General features: G+C 42.2%; 1 protein-coding gene across 1 annotated transcript; it reads left to right on the top strand.

The window, feature by feature from the left end:
* Window positions 1-735: 735 nt before the first annotated feature.
* LOC117714686 (uncharacterized) lies at window positions 736-6,315 on the top strand. The gene is given in 4 exon segments (XM_076939892.1): window positions 736-2,750; window positions 2,752-3,449; window positions 4,107-4,295; window positions 5,039-6,315. Coding segments are annotated over 4 exon segments (3,759 nt in total). The 3' UTR covers window positions 5,896-6,315.
* The last annotated feature ends 15,526 nt before the right edge of the window (window positions 6,316-21,841 follow it).

Genomic DNA, 21,841 nt, shown 5'->3' on the forward strand with positions numbered 1-21,841 from the left:
GACTCGAGTGGGGTCCCCTTTGGGGGCTTCCCGAGCCTTACATCCTGGTGCATGGGCTGGAAAGCTCGTCCGGGGTTTGTGTGATCACCTAGGACCTCTGAAGACCTCTTGGAGGTGGGTTTAAGCCTGTGTGTCTGTGTGTCTGTGTGTCTGTGAGTGAGGTGTATTTGAGTGCAGTGTTTGGGTGTGGATTCTGGCTCTGGTTTAGGTTCTGACAGCTGCCATTGTGAGACCGTGAGGTCCAATGGTCTGAGGCTGAAAAATCTGGGAGATGTCCCAAGTGGTAGGGAGTCAGGATAGCCTGACTGCCCATTTTTTTGAATGAAGGAGACGAAGCACTCCTCCTACAGGGGAAGGTAATAGGACCTGCCCCATCGGAACTTGCATTTGGCTGACTATATAAGACTAAACGTGGGCGAGTGTGTTTGGCGGTGATAGGGGTTTGTGTTCTTATCCTGTTTTTGTGATAGGGTTTTGCGTTCTTATTTGTTTTTGTGCTAGGGTCTTGTGTTCTTATCCTGTTTTTGTGATAGGGTTTTGTGTTCTTATTTGTTTTTGTGCTAGGGTCTTGTGTTCTTATCCTGTTTTTGTGATAGGGTTTTGCGTTCTTATTTGTTTTTGTGCTAGGGTCTTGTGTTCTTATCCTGTTTTGGGGATACGGTTTTGTGTTCTTATCCTGTTTTTGTGCTAGGGTCTTGTGTTCCTATCCGGATTTTGTGTTTTCTGGTGGACGAGATGGGACAGGCTGTGACAACCCCCTTGTCTTTGTCTATGGACCATTGGTCGGATGTTAGGGACAGAGGACGCTTATTGTCAGTAGTTGTAAAAAAGGGGCCTTGGCGGACCCTTTGCACCTCTGAGTGGCCAACTTTCAATGTGGGATGGCCACCTCGAGGGACTTTTGATTTACCCACCATTAGAGCCCTTAGGGCAGTTGTTTTTCAGGAAGGATCAGGGTCGCATCCAGATCATCAACCATACATCACCGTGTGGGAAAACTTGGCTTGTTATCCACCCCCGTGGGTCGAGCCTTTCCTCCCACCTCGCCAACCAAGCTCCCGGGTCTTGGCTGTGCGAGAGGGCTCCACAGAAGGAAGACCGAAACCACGTCAGAATGAAGAAGGCGAGCCCAGCACCCCGCCGGTGTCCGTCTCAAAGATATACCCTGATATAGAAGAACCCCCTGAATGGCCCACTCCCCTGCCCCCACCTTACCCCTCAGCTCCCCAACCTGCACCCCTGCCCTCAGCCCCCGAACTGGCCCCAGCCTCCGGGGCCACAGGGGGGCCCTCAGCAGGTACTAGGAGCCGACGTGGAGCCACTCCTGTAGGACCTGACTCCACCGTGGCGCTGCCCCTTAGGGCCGTTGGGCCGCCCCCAACTAGCGAGAACGAGCTGCAGCTCCTGCAGTATTGGCCTTTTTCCTCCTCTGATCTCTATAATTGGAAAGTTAACCATCCCCCTTTTTCAGAAAATCCTGCAGGACTCACAGGCCTGATAGAGTCCCTGATGTTTTCCCACCAACCCACGTGGGATGACTGTCAGCAGCTCCTACAGACACTGTTCACTACCGAAGAAAGGGAGAGGATTCTCCTTGAGGCTCGAAAAAATATCCGAGATAATCAAGGACGCCCCGCCACTCAGGCTGCTATAGACGACGGGTTTCCCTTGACCCGTCCTCCGTGGGATTACCACATGGCAACAGGTAGGGAACGGCTGTCCATTTACCGCCGGGCTCTCGTGGCTGGTCTCACGGGTGCAGTGAGAAAACCCACCAATTTGGCAAAGGTAAGAGAGGTTATGCAAGGAGCGACTGAACCCCCCTCTGTGTTCCTAGAGAGGCTCATGGAGGCTTACCATAGGTACACTCCTTTTGACCCTATGTCAGAGGGGCAGCGAGCTTCTGTAATCATGGCTTTCATTGGGCAGTCCGCCCCGGACATTAGAAAGAGGTTACAGCGTATTGAGGGATTGCAAGATTATACTATCAGAGATGTGGTGAAGGAGGCTGAGAAAGTGTATCATAAGAGAGAGACAGAGGAAGAGAAACAGGAGAGAGAAAAGAAAGAAAGGGCTGAGGATGAAGATAGAAGGGAAAAGAGACAAGAAGAGAACCTAACTAGGATACTGGCCGCAGTGGTAGGAGAAGGAAGGCGTCAGGGAACTGGTAGGGCTAGACAGACAGGGAACCTGGGTGACGGCAGAAGGCAGGGGCCAAGGAGACCCAAAAGAGACCAGCTGTTACTAGAGAGAGATCAGTGTGCATACTGCAAAGAGAAGGGCCATTGGGCCCGAGAGTGTCCTAAAAAGAAAGAGACCAAAGTGCTGTCCTTAGATAATGAAGATTAGGGAAGTTGGGGTTCGGTTCCCCTCTCCGAACCTAGGGTAACTCTGAAAATAGAGGGGACCCCTATAGATTTCTTGGTGGACACGGGAGCAGAATATTCTGTGCTTAAAAAACCTCTGGGAAAGATACAAGATAAAAAGACGCTGGTGATTGGGGCTATAGGACAAAAACCGTATCCGTGGACTACTTCTCGTACAGTGGATCTTGGAAGAAACCAGGTATCCTACTCATTTTTAGTAATACCAGAGTGCCCTACGCCCTTACTGGGCAGAGACTTGTTAACCAAATTAAAGGCCCAGATAAAATTTGCCCCCTCTGGACCGGAACTGTCATGGGGAACTGAGACACCCCAAACGTTAATATTGTCCCTTCAGCTAGAAGAAGAATACCGGCTATACCGAGAGAGAGAAGCCCCCCGAGGAGCTTCAGGAATGGTTACTTCAATTTCCTCAGGCGTGGGCTGAGACAGGGGGCACGGGAATGGCTAGACAGGCCCCCCCTGTGGTGATTGAGCTCAAGTCTGGAGCCACCCCCATTTGGGTCCGACAGTACCCCATGAGCAAGGAAGCCAGAGAGGGCATACGCCCCCACATTAAGAGACTGTTAGAACAGGGGATTTTAGTCCCTTGCAGGTCCCCTTGGAACACCCCCTTATTGCCAGTAAAAAAACCAGGGACAAACGACTATTGTCCGGTACAGGATCTTAGGGAAGTCAACAAGAGGGTACAAGATGTCCACCCTACAGTGCCCAACCCCTACAACTTGCTCAGTACATTGCCACCCACTCGAACCTGGTATACCGTCTTAGATTTAAAAGATGCCTTCTTCTGTCTGAGGTTACATCCAAACAGCCAGCCCCTGTTTGCTTTCGAGTGGCGGGACCCTGAGAGTGGGAGAACCAGACAACTCACGTGGACAAGGTTACCCCAAGGATTCAAAAACTCCCCAACACTGTTCGATGAAGCTCTACACCGGGACCTTGCCCCCTTCCGCGCTAATAACCCGCAGGTGACTCTTATCATTTATATTGATGACATTTTGCTGGCCACAGAGACCCGAGAAGATTGCGAACTGGGGACTCAGAAGATCCTGGCTGAGTTAGGTGAGTTGGGGTATCGGGTCTCTCCTAAGAAAGCACAGCTATGTCGAACTGAGGTGACATACTTGGGATATACCCTAAAAAATGGACAGCGGTGGCTCACAGAAGCCAGAAAACGGACAGTCACACAAATCCCAACCCCAACCACCCCTCGCCAGGTAAGGGAATTCCTGGGGACCACGGGATTTTGTAGGCTTTGGATTCCAGGATTCGCCACTTTGGCAGCCCCATTATATCCCTTGACAAAAGAAAAAGGGAAGTTCATCTGGACAAAAGAACACTAGGTGGCTTTCAAAACTCTTAAAAAGACACTGCTACAGGCCCCTGCCCTAGCACTGCCAGATTTAAGCAAGCCTTTTACCCTATATATTGATGAGAGAAAGGGGGTTGCCAGAGGGGTCCTCACCCAAGCTCTAGGACCTTGGAAGCGTCCGGTGGCTTATCTGTCAAAAAAACTAGATCCTGTGGCTAGCGGATGGCCCTCTTGCCTGTGAGCGATAGCTGCAACAGCCACACTGATAAAAGATGCTGATAAGCTAACTCTGGGCCAGAAAGTGACAGTAGTGACCCCCCATGCCCTCGAAAACATCATCAGACAACCGCCAGACTGCTGGATAACCAAAGCTAGAATCACCCATTACCAGAGCTTGTTACTAACAGAGCGAGTGACTTTTGCTCCACCTGCCGTCCTCAACCCCGCTACCCTGCTACCTGAAGCCGATGAGACCCCAGTACATCAGTGTGAGGAGATACTGGCTGAAGAAGCAGGGACCCGGTCAGATTTGACCGACCAGCCGTGGCCTGGGGCGGAGACCTGGTTCACCGACGGAAGTAGCTTCGTGAAAGAAGGTAAGCGAAGGGCTGGGGCAGCGGTAGTAGATGGAAGAACTGTCATTTGGGCTAGCAGCCTGCCGGAAGGAACTTCGGCGCAAAAAGCAGAACTTATTGCTCTGATCCAAGCCCTAAAACTGGCAGAAGGGAAGTCTGTAAACATTTATACTGATAGCCGATACGCTTTTGCAACAGCCCATGTTCATGGAGCAATTTACAGACAGCGTGGGTTGCTGACGTCTGCTGGCAGAGACATTAAAAATAAAAAGGAGATTCTTGATTTACTAGAGGCTATCCATTTGCCATGAAAGGTGGCAATCATCCACTGCCCAGGACACCAGAAGGGGACTGGCCATATTGAAAAGGGAAACCAGATGGCAGATCAGATGGCTAAAGAGGCAGCACACGGACCAATGACTCTTATAGCCAAAGTGGGGTCCCGCCAGGATGAGAGGGCCCTGGAAAAGAGAGTCCTCACAGAAGAAGAGGGGCTAGAATACCTGACCAGTATGCACCGTCTCACCCACCTGGGGGCCAAAAAAAAATGATAGAACTATCCAACAAATCCCCTTACCACATTCCTAGGCTCCAAAAGACAGCCAAAGATCTGGTAAGAAACTGCAGGGCGTGTGCCCTCACTAATGCCGGATCCAGCAGGCATAGTGGGGGAAAGCGCCTACAGGGAGATCGACCTGGAACTTACTGGGAGGTCGATTTCACAGAAGTCAAACCTGCCCGATACGGCAACAAATATCTTCTAGTTTTCATAGATGTTTTCTCAGGGTGGGTTGAAGCATTTCCCACTAAGAAAGAAACAGCAAATGTAGTGGCCAAGAAGATACTGGAAGACATCCTTCCCCGATTTGGAGTACCTAAGGTAATTGGGTCAGACAATGGGCCTGCCTTCGTCGCCCAGGTAAGTCAGGGACTGGCCAGACAACTGGGGATAAATTGGAAGTTACATTGTGCTTACCGACCCCAGAGCTCAGGACAGGTAGAAAGAATGAATAGAACTATTAAAGAGACCCTTACGAAATTATTGATTGAGTCCGGCGGGATTGACTGGACAGCCCTTCTCTCCCTAGCCCTGTTCCAGGTCCAGAACACACCCGGACCTTTGGGACTAACACCCTTTGAGATACTGTTTGGTGCACCTCCACCTCTGTTTGAAACCCTAGATAGTGTGACATGCCCTGATGACAATAATTTTATACCTTCCACCCACCTTTTAGCCCGTTTAAAGGCCCTTGAGACGATCAGGAGAGATATTTGGGAACAGCTGAAAGACACTTACACCACCGGAGACCCTGCAGTTCCCCATCAGTTTGAGATTGGAGACACTGTCCTGGTACGGAGACACCGGGCTGGAAATCTCGAGCCGTGCTGGAAAGGACCCTACCTGGTACTGTTGACAACTCCAACTGCCATTAAGGTGGAAGGGATCCCCACCTGGGTTCATGCTTCACATGTCAAAAGGGCCCCTCCTGAAACTAGTCCAGATGAGTGGATTTTGGAAAAGACTAATAATCCTCTTAAGTTGCATTTATGTCGTAAATGCAACCCTGAGTCAGGACAGCAACCCCCATGCCCCGATGCGACAAACCTGGGAGGTGATTAATGAAGAAGAAAACGCTGTGTGGTCAATTACTGCTATACATCCTCCATGGACTTGGTGGCCAGATCTTACGCCTGATATTTGTAAGTTAGCAGCCGGATTGCTTACCTGGGATCTTCCAGACCACACAGACCTAACTAAACCACCCGCTGAAAGACAGTGTCTTCCTAATGGGATAGGAGGCACACTTGGGTGCTCAGGACAATTCTACCGGGCTAATCTCCGGTCCTCAGGATTTTATGTTTGCCCTGGTCAGGGCCACAATCGGAAGCTCCGACACAAGTGTGGGGGGACCTCTGATTTTTATTGCGCTACATGGGGATGTGAAACTACCGGTGAGGCCTACTGGAATCCTACTTCCACATGGGACTTGATTACGGTAAAGAGGAACAGCAGCTATGATAAGTCCAACCAAGGAGAGAGAGATAGTTCCAAATATCCTGAGAATGGGTGAGGGTTTGAAAATAGTCCCAATGGAGCCTGTAAAAACAGCTACTGCAACCCCATAGTTATAAGATTCACTAATGCAGGGAAACGAGACCATCGGAGTTGGCTTAAGGGAAACAACTGGGGATTGCATATAGATGCTGCTGGAAAAGACCCTGGGTTAATTTTTAAAATTAAGTTGACCCTAGAAACCCCCTCTCCAACACCTATGGGACCTAACAAAGTCCTTCTTGCTCAGGGGCCCCCTCCAAAGTCCCTTACTCAAACACCAATGCAACCTGCACCAGTGACTGCTGGTCCTTATTATTTTACCCCCTCACAAGGCCCCAAGATCTTGACCACACCACCCGATCCTTCGACAGGACAGAGACTATTTAATTTGGTCGTCGGAGCCTTCCACGCTCTAAATAATACAAGCCCAGACTCTACTGAATCTTGCTGGCTATGTTTAGCAATAACACCCCCATACTATGAGGGAATCGCCATGAAAGGTGCCTTTAATAACACCACTTCCCATCACTCCTGCACTTGGGGAACTGAGAGAAAACTAACTCTAACTGAAGTATCGGGGTCAGGTTCAGGACTCTGCCTAGGTACCCCACCTGCCTCCCACAGACATCTGTGTAATCAGACAGTCTCTCGTCCTAAAACATCTATCACCTATTATTTGGTACCAGGGCCCAACCGATGGTGGGCTTGCAGTACAGGACTCACCCCTTGTGTGTATACAAGTGTATTCGAACCAACTACAGACTTTTGTGTGCTTGTGCAGCTGGTACCCAGAATTTATTATCATGCTGTGGGTAGTTTCGAAGATAAATTCGATATTAGGCCAAAGATATACAAGAGAGAGCCAGTTTCCCTCACTTTAGCCATCTTACTGGGTGCAGGCATTACTGCTGGCATAGGAACAGGAGCTGCCGCACTGGCCACCGGCCAGCAAGGCCTTAATGCTCTCAGTACTGCTATTGATGAAGACCTAAAAATACTAGAAAAATCTGTTTCCAACTTAGAAAAATCTTTATCATCGCTATCAGAAGTAGTGCTCCAAAACAGACGAGGGCTCGATTTGTTGTTTTTAAAAGATAGTGGACTGTGTGCAGCCCTTAAAGAAGAGTGTTGCTTTTATGCTGACCATACTGGAATAGTCAGAGACTCGATGCAGAGGCTTAGAGAAAGACTAGATAAGAGACAAAAAGATCGAGATGCCCAACAGGGCTGGTTCGAGTCCTGGTTCTCACGATCTCCCTGGATGACTACCTTGTTTTCTGCCTTAGCTGGACCGGTGATGATAATTTGCTTAATTTTGATTTTTGGCCCATGTGTGATAAATAGAGTTATGACCATCGACAAAAATAGAGTTGATGCTGTCCAATTAATGGTGTTGAGACTACAGTGCCAACCACATGAAGATCCTGATAAGGTAGAAAATGATTTTTAGAGCCTAGGCTAGATATTTTAAGGTTAAAATTATTCAGGAGGGGGAGAGGGAAAATAAAAGAAAATTTTATGGGTCCCATGAATTATAGATTCTTTTTCCCTAGCCTGAGTAGCTAAAGTTGCCCCTCTGGTTTGCCAACCAGAGGCCAGTTAATCCGTAAACAAAGAATGCAGAGTTACAGGACAATGGGCTACCAAGGCATCCCAGGAATGAAGATAAGAGATAAACATCTGCCTGCAGGAACTGCTCCCCGCCCCCATGGACTGGTTTAGCCAGATGTTCAAAAATTGGAAAACAACCAATCGTGTGCACCCGAGCGAAAGTTTCTCCTTTTCCCCACCCCGAGCTTATATAAACCCTAAACCCTGGAGCCACGAGGTCGATGCCCCTGTCTCCCACATTGAGACACGTGTCGGCCCAGAACGTTCCGCCATTAAACTACCTCATGTTCTTGAGCAAGTTGGTCTTCCGTGTGTCCTTTGGGTGTGTGCCATCCTGTGACTCGAGTGGGGTCCCCTTTGGGGGCTTCCCGAGCCTTACAGCAGCAGGCGGCCAACATCTTCAAAGGCATGCAAAGAGGAATAGGGGCCTCTCTTAAATTTATTTCGGGAGGGTTTCGAAGGAGGCTTTCCTGCAGGTAAAATTTTAGCAGCGTCTCCTAATCAATAATGACTGAAGTGAAGTGAAGGCAGACCTATCCTAGACACTTTCAGCCACTAAAGGCGGAGCCAGCCGAAAAGGGTTTTTCTCTTAAAGGGGACAGAGTCTGTGTAGGCATGCGGGTGGCTAGGTTAGCTGAAGGGGAATTGGAGGCAGACTCTTTAAGAGAACGCTCTCCTTCAGAAATCAAATGCTGAAGGTCTGGCCATTCTGGGGTAGTTCTAAGAATATCATTAATAAGAGACCAATAGTTAAAGGCTGTAACTGGCATTTTGCGAGACCCAAAATGCTTCATAATAATCTTTAAAGCAATCTCGAACTCATCTCCATATCCTCTCATCAATAGTCCCTTCCTGGGGAAACCATGGAGAAATTTCTGCTACAAAATCCAAAAATCATATTAAATCCTTTTTCTTAACCTTAGTTCCTCTAACCTTAAGTGATTCCTTGAGTCCTGTCACGAATGGTGACTGCTTAGAAAATGTTTGTCCCATGCTTTGTTTTTAACCCTAATTCTTTGCGTCCTGAGTTGACTCCTTGAGTCCTTCAGGAATAGTGATTGCTAAAATACCTGTCCTGATACCCCTACATCAGAGCCTTGCCGCTCTGGTCCTCCCCTAGGAGCATCTCCCGGTTGGGTGGACCATGGTGTCCTACTGAGTAGAGGCCTCTTCTCTGGACCTCCAAAGTCGTCCTTTTGGGTGCTCCTGAGAAATTCCAGAGCCAAGCCTCTGGGAGTCACTCTAAAAAGTGCTCTGAGATTCGAATTGCCTTCGTGTACTCCGGGCAGCCACTCTCAATGATCCTGAAAAAAACTGCTCAAAAATATTTAAATATTTAAATACCTAAAAAATACACATGGCCTCACACTACTATGTCATTCTCTCTGGCTGTCATCAGTACAGACATAACCTTCATCTCTTGCAGGTCAAATCAGAGCCTCCTACAAAGTGATTGAAACACTTACTTGAAATGGGTGGTACATGATACAGGACTGTGGCAGCAGCTACTGATTTATTAAATTTTCAAACTGGACCCTAGGTTCTTTCCTGACTGGCTCACTGGCAGTGGTTCTTGGCTGGACATGAAACAACTTCTGAATTGCATGTTCTCTCAATAATTGAGTAAGTCATTAGGCAGTGTAGATCATGCATAAGGGGAGCCAAGACATTCCTGATAAAAATCAGCAGAATGGGGGAGGGGGGAATGATGTTGTTCTTTATTACTGTGTAAAAGACACAAAATCTCTTTATATATTGTTATGAGCTAAAATAATAACTTTTCTACTTAGATACTCAAATTGCCATCATGTGTTACTTGTTTTTAGAAAACAATAAAAATTATCTCAACATGTAATAAAGGATGAAAATAAATCAACAAGTTACAGCTGAGTTCTGTCTCATGAGAAACACAACTTCATCCAGGCAAAGCCTTCATGGTTCCTTCAGGAACAACATCAGTGTGGAAATACAGAGCAGAAGAAGAAACATACAATTCTCTTTTAAATAGATACACATGGTTATTAAAGTTCCAAGGTATCAATAAAATGTGTTCTTCTGAAAATGTTTGATGACTTCTAGATGATGTTTTGTGGACTGCAGATTCTTCTCATTTTTTACAATCATATAGAAATCAAAGCAAATACATAAAAAATTATTTCTCCTGAATAACTAATAAAAAGGAAATGATAATAATGACTATAAATAATGTCAAGGCTGTACAGTATGAGCAAGTAGTATATGATGCTGAAGGAACTGGAAACTGGTGCTGACACTGTGGAGGGTCCTCAAGAAAACATGTAACTATTATGTGATTCTGGGACTCCTATGCTAGAAACGTTCCTGAACAAATGCATACCAATGTAAAGAGGATGTCCTACTCAGGGGTCTATTGCTGTAAAGAGACACCATAACCATTGCAACTTGGCTAAGTAGAGTATTTACTTGGGCTTCCTTATAATTTCAAAGATTTAGTCCATAGTCCTCGTGGCACTGAGCATTGCAGCATGCAGGCAGACACAGTACTAGGAAAGCAGCACAATGTTTTACAACTGTATCTGCAGGCATAAGGAAGAGAGAGACTCTGGGCTTGGAATGTGCTTTTGAACCCTTGAGGCTGGTACCCCTTAATGGTAAAAGACTTGGAAAGATCAGGGATAAAAAGCATATACATAAACACAATAAACACAATATACAGCAAGCAAATAGCCAACATCAGATTAAATGGAGAGAAATTTAAAACAATTCCACTAAAATCAGGGACAATATAAGGCTAACCATTCTCTCCATATGACCAAAATTCTGTCCTCTCTAAAAGAAATGCAGAGGCAAAGATGGAGCCAAGACTACGGAATGGCCAACAAACATCAAAATTGAGGCTTATCCATGGGCAAGCACCAATCCCTGACACTATTAATAATATTCTGTTGTGCTTACAGAAAGGAGTCTAGCATACCTGTCCTCTGAGAGGCCCTACCCAACAGCTGACTGAAACAGGCAGATACTCACCACAGCCAAACAACATTGGTCAGAGGTGGGGACTCTTATGTAAGGGTTTGTGGAGAGATTGAAGGCACTGACACGTATGGGAATCCTACAGGAAGACCAACAGAGTCAACAAACCTGGATCTCTGGGAGCTCTTAGATGCTGAGCCATGAACCAAATAGCATACACGAGCAGGACTGAGGCTCCCAGAGCACATATGCTGCAGACATGCAGCTCAGTTTCCATGTGGGTTTTCCAACAACTTAAGCAGGGGCTGTCTTTAAAGCTGTAGGTTGACTGTGGAATCCATTTCCCAACACTGCTGTCTTGCCTGGCCTCAGTGGGAGAGAATATGCCATGTTCTACAGAGACTTGATGCACCAGGGTCAGGGAATACCCATGTGTGCCCCACACTCTCACAAAAGAAGAGGAGGAGAAAGGATGCTATGAGGGAGGACAAACACTGAGAGCAGCATTTGGGATGTAAATAAATAAATAAGAATCTATATCATCTTCAAAATGTTGATTTTAAAGACCTTTTCTTGTACTTCAATTGTGTCAGAATATTAAGGGACTGCTGTAGTAGAATATCTGAGCTCTGGTGATGATATACTGCCCTGGCTGATTTTTTTTCTTGGAAACTGGTATTTAGGCATCTAGGTTTGTGGTGATTATAGGTCTAGGTGCTTATTTCTGAGTTTGCCTTTGTTGGGTAGGTGTTTTGCTACTTGGTTTCTGTTCCCTCTCTGGTCTTCTGAAATGTGTGGCCTGTAGTTGAGAAGAGGGTCTCTGTCTGAGCTGTGAGCAGGAATTCTGGTGGCCTGGGTGCCATCTGACCAGCAGGGACATTTGACATGGATGCTGCTTCAGGGCAAAGAGGAAGGAAGAGGTAACCAGAGATAGTGATCAGAATGAGGATGTATGAAGAAGGTGGAGAATGTCTTTGGGTAGATGGAGTTTGGCCGGCCTAGAGTTTTGTGGAGACAATGTGGCCTGTAATCTAACAAGAAGTGTCCACCCAAGTTAGAGGATGAGAAATGGTCATGAGAAAGTACAAAGAGGTATGGATATCATGGGCTACTGACCCAGTCCTTTCAGGTTAGTCAACAGGGTCTAGAAAGAGAGTGGGAATGGAGGGGCAAGAGACATGAAGAATAGATAAAGAGTCTGATCAAGTCCCCTTTATTGAAAGAATATCCTGGGTATTTATAGGCACAAGCAGGGGAATGCAGCTGAAGGCACTTTGCCACATGCCTTGCAGCTGTGGGCACTATACAACAAAACAGGATATGTGAGAAAAATAAAATGTTTATTAGAGTGCACTCAGCTGTTTTTGAGCTGCTGAAAAACAAGTCTCTTGTCAGAGTCTATGGCCTGAAATGGCTACAAATATGATAGCTGCTTTCTGCTAGGAGTTGACTCCCAACAGGCCACCTACCTGGTCTTCTGGCAGGCATGGCTTGTGGTTGGGTAAGAAGAAAGGGGATGAAGAAACATGAGGGATTAAAAAAACAAAAATCAGAAAGAAAAAGTAATAAATTTTGGACCAATTTTAAATAACACTGCTCCAAAATTCTATGCCTAAAGCCATTCATATCCTGATGGCAATGGAAAGAACTACAAATTCTTGAACTGCAGTTCCTAAGCTGAGCTTCATTCAGAGAGCCAAAAGAGTCAAAGAGTTCACTCCATAGATTTATTTGCATCCTCATTCAACCATAGGATTATAGGATTTTAATGTCATCATAAATGTGAATTTGATACTAATAGAAACTTGACAGTAACTTTTCAAATGCTAGAGACCAAAAAGTTGCAACCAAAAGCAGAAAATGAAGGCAGAGAATAAGATAGCAAGAATTCCTCTGGAATGCATGTTGTAATGTAAGGCTGAAGGCCAACACTAACAAAATCTCTGTGGTCATGTATCTGATCCTGTAGGCCAACAGCCAAACTTTGCCAATAATAAAATTTTCTGAACACATATGAACAAAACATATTTGAAAAGCAGATGTAGAATGAATTTGAGATGTACCTGGCATTATTTATCTGTTGCATTATGAGACTTCACTGTAGCCTTGCTTCTTAACACACAGTATGCACACTTTGTACTATACATGTCAACACACCTTGTCACACTGCAATTGAATCCTCAACTCAGGTGTTAGACAATTATGTGTTATGCATCACATACCTGTATTGTACATACATATATTTCTGCACTAATAAAAACAGAACAATTTAGTTGCCTACCATTATTCCTCAGCACATGTGCCAATTTCATGTAAAACTGGGTTGTATAGTGTTATAATGCTTGAATACAGGTGCTGATGCTTATTAAATTACATTATCTACCAAATCTGAAATATATTGATTCTGTATTACATAGTATGAAATCAAGTATTAAATGTTAACACCTTTTGTAAAAATAATCAAGGACACTCATATCATTAATATGCAGAATATCTTTCATCTTTAATAGTGAAATTCGATTATATCAAAAGTATTTTTTTAATTTCCGTAATTTATTATCACCTAATGTTTGTCTTATATACATAATTTATATATTGCATGATGGAGGTTTCAGTAAATATTTCACAGGTGACAGTGTGCTTCAGACATCATGTACTTCAGACACAGAACTCAGGGGACCCTGAGCTGAAAATGACATGAACACATACTCCCTGAGGAATAGCTTTCATAACACATGAAGGTGCCATGCCAGCTTCAAAAAAAGAGAAGCAGTTCTAGTTAGCTATGACACCTATGAAATATAGGACTAATATTGTACTGTATGCCAAAGTCAGCAGTAGTGGCATGTATACCTTGATGGTAACCAAGCTTTCTAATGGACTTAAGACTTACTCAACAAGAGGAAAATCATGCCTGATACTAGAAACCTAATCAACTATCCAGGGGTAGTGAATTCATGGTTTTTGGAGGAAAATCTAAATCTTCTCCAACCAACATAACTACTAACCATACACTAAATAATTCTAAATATTTTGCCCTTATACCACATATCTGTCATCCTCTGTTTGCAACAGATAGAAACCAATGCAAAAAGATAAACTAATCTAAATATAGATATGTGGAGCCTAGTCCAAAAAGATTTATCTACAAAACATTTCCACATGTAAGCTCAAGAATATTAAAGTTTGTAAGAGGCAGAGGATGGAAGAATTTTTCTGTCAGATTGTATATTCTCATATGTCAGGAGCTATACCCATAAAGTTTTACCAACATTTTTTTTAATATGAATTCATTATGTTCATAAAATGGCTACTTATAATTCTTATTTCAGTTATTCTTTTATTTCACCTGATAGCAAGAGATCTTGAAGATGGTGCAATGTGTAGTATAAATAGCAGAAACTCAGTTTATGTAAATGTCAGCTTTTCTACTACTTGTGTTAGCTAAAAGGGGCAATGTAGAGTGGCTTTTCTAATTCCACACATTGCCTGGTACACATAGTTCCATGCCCCAGATCTCTAAACTGTATTAGCATTGGGAGTTTTATACAGCATGTTCTTCAAACAGATCCAGAAATTTAGAGTTGTTTATTTTCCACTGTTGTGGGTAGCACAAACTTTTAGTGGCTAACTTGTAATCTGTCCATCCCACACTTGCCTCTTTCCATATCACTTTACCCACCAGGAAATTTACATGTAGGTCTTCATCAAGATCTTTCATCAAGGATTAGAAGAAATCAAATCAGTTCTGATTTTGGCTCTACTGTCTGAGTTCTCAGAATGAGGTTTCTTCTTCATAGTCTGGGGTGTTAATGCTCTGGAACTTAGGTGAGGTCAGACATGAGGAAAGAAGGCAGTACTGACTGGGGTCTAGGGACATGCTGCTTCCATTGTGTCTTCTGCTCATACTGGTAAAGAGCAGGATTCATATTGCAAGATATGAGAGAAATGGTCTACAAAGAAATAGAGAATTGTGCTCTAATGATGATTGTCACATACAATGAGTGAAATCCTGTGAAAAAAATCTTAGGGAGCATTTTATTGCAGAAAATTTTTGGGTTATATTTAAAAGTAGATATTGTGCATAAACAATGCAACACCTCCAGGTATTTCAGTATCCTTTGAAGAAACTGAGATGATTCAGACTGCATTATCTCTGAGTATCATCAGTAGAGACCTGACCTCCATTTACTATAGGTCAAACAGACCCTCCTAACCTACTTGAGGGTGTTGTACAGGAGGGAAACAGTGGTCACAGTAACAGACTTATAAGATTTTGAAACTAGACTCTTGGGTTAGTTACAAGCTCAGTCAAAGTAAGACAGGCATATTTCATGCTTCAAATGAACAGAATGAAGGGTGAGGATGTGGTCATTTATTATGGTGTAAACGGTACACAATCTCCTCATACAGTGGTATAATCTAAAATAAAAACTTCCCTACTTGCATGGTCTAACTGCCACCATGTGTTACTTGTCTTTAGAACATAATAGAAAGTTGCCTAAATTTGTCTGAAGGGAAAATTAATAGCTCAAGAAGTTACAACTGAGTTCTATACCCCCATGGTAAATACAGCTTCATTTAAGCAAAATCTTAATGTACTGTCAGCTACTCCATCCTCTGTGTGACAAAACAGAGAGGAAAGAAAACATTATTCAAACTCTTCTCAATGAATAGAAATCACAAAGTTAAAAAAAAGTCTCAAGGTATCAATAACCTGTGTTCTTCTATTGATAGTGACTTCTAGATGATGTTGTATTGCTTGCAAAATTCTCACATTTTTGGCAATGAGATAGGAAAAAAGTAAAAAACATAAAAATCACCTCACCTAAATAATTAATAAAAAATAAAATTATGAAAATGAGTAGAAATGATGAGATGACTATACAGAAAGAGCAAACAGTATGTGCTGTGGAAGAACTGTACCCTGATACAGAAACTAAGGGCTACTGTATGGGATGTTTTCAAGAAATCATGCAACTATCATGTGACTCAGCTAAGCCTGTACTAGGTACATTCCTGAAAAAATCTAAGTCATCATTGTATACATATACATCCACACACACACACATGGTACAAGTGGTAAAGTGCCTTCAGCTGAATTCCACTGCTTGTGCTTATATATACACACATGAATTCCTTTTAGTAAATGGGACTTGATCAGACTCAGTCTTGTCTCCGTTCTTCCTGTCTCTTGCCCCTCCATCCCCACTCTTTCTCTTGCTAGACCCTGTTGACTGAATCCTTGGACCTGAGCACTTAGTCCCCCAAGAGTGGGGCAGTGTGGGCCAGGAAAATTTTTGTTTATCTCTGGACCACAGTGGAAGAAAACTACCTACTGTACTGACAGTAAAAGGTTGCAACAGCATCAACCTCCACAGGCCAGCTGCTTGGGATGAAGTTTGTCCCAACTCATTGCCACTGAACCTAGCCAAAACCCCAGATATTAGTTTGGATGCTAAATAAACGAGGATTTTGGGATGCTCTCCTGTTTTCTTATATGTGTTTAATATTTATTTTCTTTTTACTTCTATTTTATTGGATGTATTATTTACATTTCAGATGTTATCCCCTTACCTCATACCCCCATCTGCTCAGAAACCCCCTGTACCATCCCCCTCTTCCTGCTTCTATGAGGATGTGCTCACACTTGCCCCCTCACTCCCACCTACCCACCCCATCCCTATGTGCTCCCAGGCTGGTGGTTTAGACCCTGGGGAGCTCTGGTTGGTTGGTATATTTGCTCTCCTCATGGGGTCACAAACCCTTTCTGCTCCTTCAGTCTTCTCTCTAACTTCTCCATTGGGAAACTCTTGATCAGATCAGAGGTTAGCTGTGAGCTTCGTCCTCTGAATGAGTCAGTCTCTGGCAGACCTCTAAGAAAACAGCTATATCAGGTTCTTGTCAGCATGTACTTCCAGCCATCCACATCAGTGCCTAGCTTAGGTGGCCACACATAGGATGGATACCCAGGTGAACTGGTCTCCAGATGGCCCCTCCTTCAGTTTCTGTCCCATGTTTTGTTTTTATACTTGCTCAATTGAGTATTTTTCTTACTCCTTCTAAGTAGGATTGAGTCATCCCCACTTGGTCTTCCTTCTTTATGAGCTTCATGTGGTTTGTGAGTTGAGTTTTCACTATTCCAAGCTTTTGGGCTAATATCCACTATCAGTGAGTAAATATCATGTGTGTTCTTTTGTAATTGGGTTAACTCACTCAGGATGATAATTTCTAGTTCCATCCATTTACATAAGAATTTCTCGAATTTATTATTTTTAATAGCTGAGTAATACTCAATTGTAAATGTACCACATTTTTTGTATCCATTCCTCTGTTGAGAGATATCTGGGTTCTTTTCAGCTTCCGACTATTATAAATAAGGCTGCTATGAACATAGTGGAGCATATGTCCTTGTTATATGTTGGAACATCATCTGGGTATATGCCCAGGAGTGGTATAGCTGGATTGTCAGGTAATGCTACGTCCAGTTCTCTGAGGAATCGCCAGACTAATTTCCAAAGAGGTTGTACCAGCTTTCAATCCCACCAACAATTGAGGAATGTTCCTCTTTCTTCACATCCTCCCCAGCATCTATTATCACCTGAGTTTTTGATCTTAGCCATTCTGACAGGTGTGAGGTGGTATCTCAGGGTTGTTTTGATTTGCATTTCCCTAATAACTAAGGATGTGGAGCATTTCTTAAGGTACTTCTTGGCCATTCGAGTTTCCCCCATTGAGTATTATTTGTTTGGCTCTGTACCCCATTTTAATAGGGTTATTTGATTGTCTGGAGTATAATTTCTTGAGTTCTTTGTATATCTTGGATATTAGCCCACTATTGGATGTAGGATTGGTAAAGATCTTTTCCCAATCTGTTGGTTGCCCTTTTGTCTTATTGACAATGTCCTTTGCCTTACAGAAGCTTTGCAATTTGATGAGGTCCCATTTGTCAATTCTTGATCTTAGAGCATAAGCCATTGGTGTTCTGTTCAGGAACTTTTCCCCTGTGCCTAGGTATTCGAGTGTCTTCCCCACCTTCTCTTCTATTAGTTTCAGTGTATCTGGTTTTAAGTGAAGGTCTTTTATCCACTTGGATTTGAGCTTTCTACAAAAAGATAAGAATGGATTGATTTGCATTCTTCTACAACTTGACCTCCAGTTGAACCAGCACCATTTGCTGAAAATGCTGTCTTTTTTCCACTGGATGGTTTTGCCTCCTTTGTCAAAGATCAAGTGATCATAGGTATGTGGGTTCATTTCTGAATCTTCAATTCTGTTCCAATGATCTTTCTATACCAATACTATGCAGTTTTTATTACTATTGCCTGTAATACATTTTGAGGTCAGGGACAGTGATTCCCCCAGAAGTTCCTTTATTGTGGAGAATACTTTTCTTTATCCTGGGTTTTTTGTTATTCCAAATAAATTTGCAAATTGCTCTTTCTATCTCTATGAAGAATTGATTTGGAAATTTGATGGAGATTGCATTGAATCTATACATTGCTTTTGGCAAGATGGCTATTTTTAGTAAATTAATCCTGCCAATCCTGGAGCATGGCAGATCTTTCCATCTTCTGAGATATTCTTTGAATTCTTTCTTCAGAGACTTGAAGTTCTTGTCATATACATTTTTTACTTGCTTGGTTGGATTCACTCCAAGGTATTTTATATTGTTTGTAACTACTGTGAATGGTGTCATTTCCCTAATTTCTTTCTAAGAATTTAAATAAGTTGATCCTTTAAATACAGGAAGGCTACAGATTTATTTGAGTTGATTTTATATCCAGCCACTTTGCTGAAGTTGTTTATCAGGTTTAGGACTTCTCTGGTGGAAATTTTAGGGTCACTTAAGTATACTATCATATCATCTGCAAATAGTGAAATTTTTATTTTTCCTTTCCTATTTGTATCCCTTTGACTTCCTTTTGTTGTCTAATTGCTCTGGCTAGGACTTCCAGTACTATATTGAATAGGTATAGTGAGAGTGGGCAGCCTTGTCTAGTCCCTGATCTTAGTAAGATTGCTTCCAGTTTCTCTTCATTTAGTTTGATGTTAGCTACTGGCTTGCTATATATTGCTTTTACTATGTTTAGGTATGGGCCTTGAATTCCCGATCTTTCCAAGTCTTTTAACATGAAGTTATGTTGAATTTTATCAAATGCTTTCTCAGCATCTAGGGAGATGATCATGTGGTTTTTATCTTTGAGTTTATTTATGTAGTGGATTACATTGATGAATTTCCAAATATTGAACCATCCGTGCATTCCTGGGATAAAGCCTACTTTATCATGATGATTGATTGCTTTGATGTGTCCTTGGGTTCTGTTTTCAAGAATTTTATTGAGTAGTTTTCCATCGATATTCACAAGAGAAATTGGTCTGTATTTCTCATTCTTTTTTGGGTCTTTTTGAGGTTTAGGTATGAGTGTAATTGTAGCTTCATAGAACAAATTGGATAGTGTTCCTGCTGTTTCTATTGTGTGGAATAGTTTGAAGAGAATTGCTATTAGGTCTTCCTTAAATGTCTGATAGAATTCTGCACTAAAACCATCTGGTCTCGGACTTTTTTTTTTGGTGGGAAAATGTTTAATGACTGCTTCTATTTCTTTAGGGGTTATGGGACTGTTTAGATGGTTTATCTGCTCTTGTTTTAATTTTGATACTTTTTATCTGTCTAGAAAATTGTCCATTTCATCCAGATTTTCCAATTTTGTTGAGTATAGGCCTTTGTAGTAGGCCTATACAATTTTTTTAATTTCCTCAGTTTCTGTTATTATGTCTCCCTTTTCAGTTTTGATTTTATTAATTTGAGTACTGTCTGTGCCCTTTGGTGAGTCTGGCTAAGGGTTTGTATATCTTTTTGATTTTCTCCAAGGACCAGCTTCTGCTTTTGTTGATATTTTGTATAGTTCTTTCTGTTTCAACTTTGTTGATTTCAGCCCTGTGTTTGATTATATCCTGCCATCTATTCATCTTGGGTATATTAGCTTCTTTTTGTTGTAACGCTTTCAGGTGTGCTGTCAAGTTGTTAGTGTATGCTCTCTCCAGTTATTTTTTTAGGGCATGTAGAGCTATGAGTTTCCCTCTTATTAGTGCTTTCATGGAGTTCAACAAATTTTGATATTATGTGTCCTCATTTTCAATAATTCTATAAAGTCTTTAATTTTTTTCTTTATTTCTTCCTTGACTAAGTCATCATTGAGTAGAGCATTGTTCAGTTTCCATGTATATGTGGGCTTTTCATTGCTTTTGTCATTATTAAAGATAACTCTTAGTCCATGATGATCTGATAGGTTACAAGGGATTATTTCAATCTTTTTATATCTGTTGAGGCCTCTTTTGTGAGAAATTATATGGTCTATTTTAGAGAAGGTACCATGAGGTGCTGAGAAAGTATATTCTTTTGTTTTAGGATGAAATATTCTATAAATGTAGGTTAAGTCCAATTGGTTCATAACTTTCATTACTTTCATTGTGTCTTGGTTTAGTTTTTGTTTCCATGATCTGTCCATTGCTGAGAGTGTGATGTTAAAATTCCTCACTATTATTGTGTGAGGTGAAATGTATGCTTTAAGCTTTAGGAAAGTTTCTTTTATGTATGTGAGTGCCCTTGCATTTGAAGCATAGATGTTCAGAATTGAGAATTCCTCTTGGTACATTTTTCCTTTGATGAACATGAAGTGTCCTTCCTTATCTTTTTGATTACTTTTGGTTGAAAATTGATTTTATTTGATATTAGTATCACTACTCCAGCTTGTTTCTTAGGACCATTTGCTTGGAAGTTTGTTTTTCAACCTTTTACTCTGAGGTAGTGTCTGTCTTTCTCACAGAGGTGCATTTCCTGTATGCAGCAAAATGCTGGGTCATGTCTATGTATCCAGTCTGATAGTCTATGTCTTTTTATTAGAGAATTGAGTACATTGATACTAAGAGATATTAAGAAAAAATGAATGTTGCTTCCTGTTATTTCTGTTATTGGCAGTGGAGTCATGTTTGTATAGCTACCTTCTTTTAGGGTTGTTGGAAGATTACTTTCTTGCTTTTTCTAGGTTGTAGTTTCCCTCCTTGTCTTGGAGTTTTCCACCAATTATCCTTTGATGTGCTGGATTTGTAGTAAGATATTGTGTAAATTTGGTTTGGTCATGGAATATTTTTGTTTCTCTATCAATATTGATTAATATTTTTGCTGGTATAGTAGTCTGGTCTGGAATTTGTGTTCTCTTAGGGACTGTATTATATCAGTCCAGGATCTTCTGGCTTTTATAGTCTCTAGTGAGAAGTGTGGTGTAATTCTTATAGGTCTGCCTTTATATGTTACTTTACCTTTTTCCCTTACTGCTTTTAGTATTTTTTCTTTGTTTTGTACATTTGATGTTTTGACTATTATGCAGTAGGAGGTATTTCTTTTCTGGTCTAAACTATTTGGAGTTCTGTAGGCTTCTTGTATATTTATGGACATCTCTTTCTGTAGGTTATGAAAGTTTTCATCTATAGTTTTGTTGATGATGTTTACTGGTCCTTTAATTTGGGCGTATTCCCTCCTCATCTCTACCTATTATCTTTAGGTTTGGCCTTCTCATTGTGTCTTGGATTTCCTGGATGTTTTGGGTTAGTAGCTTTTTGTATTTTGCATTTTCTTTGACAGTTGTGTCAATGTTTTCCATGGTATCTTCTGCATATGAGATTCTCTCTTCTATCTCTTGTATTCTGTTGGTGATACTTGTGTCTATGACTCCTGATTATTTTCCTAGGTTTTCTATCTCCAGGGTAGTCTCCCTTTGTGATTTCTTTATTGTTTTTACTTCCATTTTTAGATCTTGGATGGTTTTTATTTAATTCCTTCACCTGTTTGATTCTTGCAATTCTTTAAAGGATTTTTGTGTTTCCTCTTTAAAGGCTTCTACCTGTCTACCTGTGTTCTCCTTAAATTCTTTGTGAGTGTTATTTA

Source organism: Arvicanthis niloticus, chromosome 9, assembly GCF_011762505.2.
Source record: "Arvicanthis niloticus isolate mArvNil1 chromosome 9, mArvNil1.pat.X, whole genome shotgun sequence".
Classification (NCBI taxonomy): Eukaryota; Metazoa; Chordata; class Mammalia; order Rodentia; family Muridae; genus Arvicanthis; species Arvicanthis niloticus.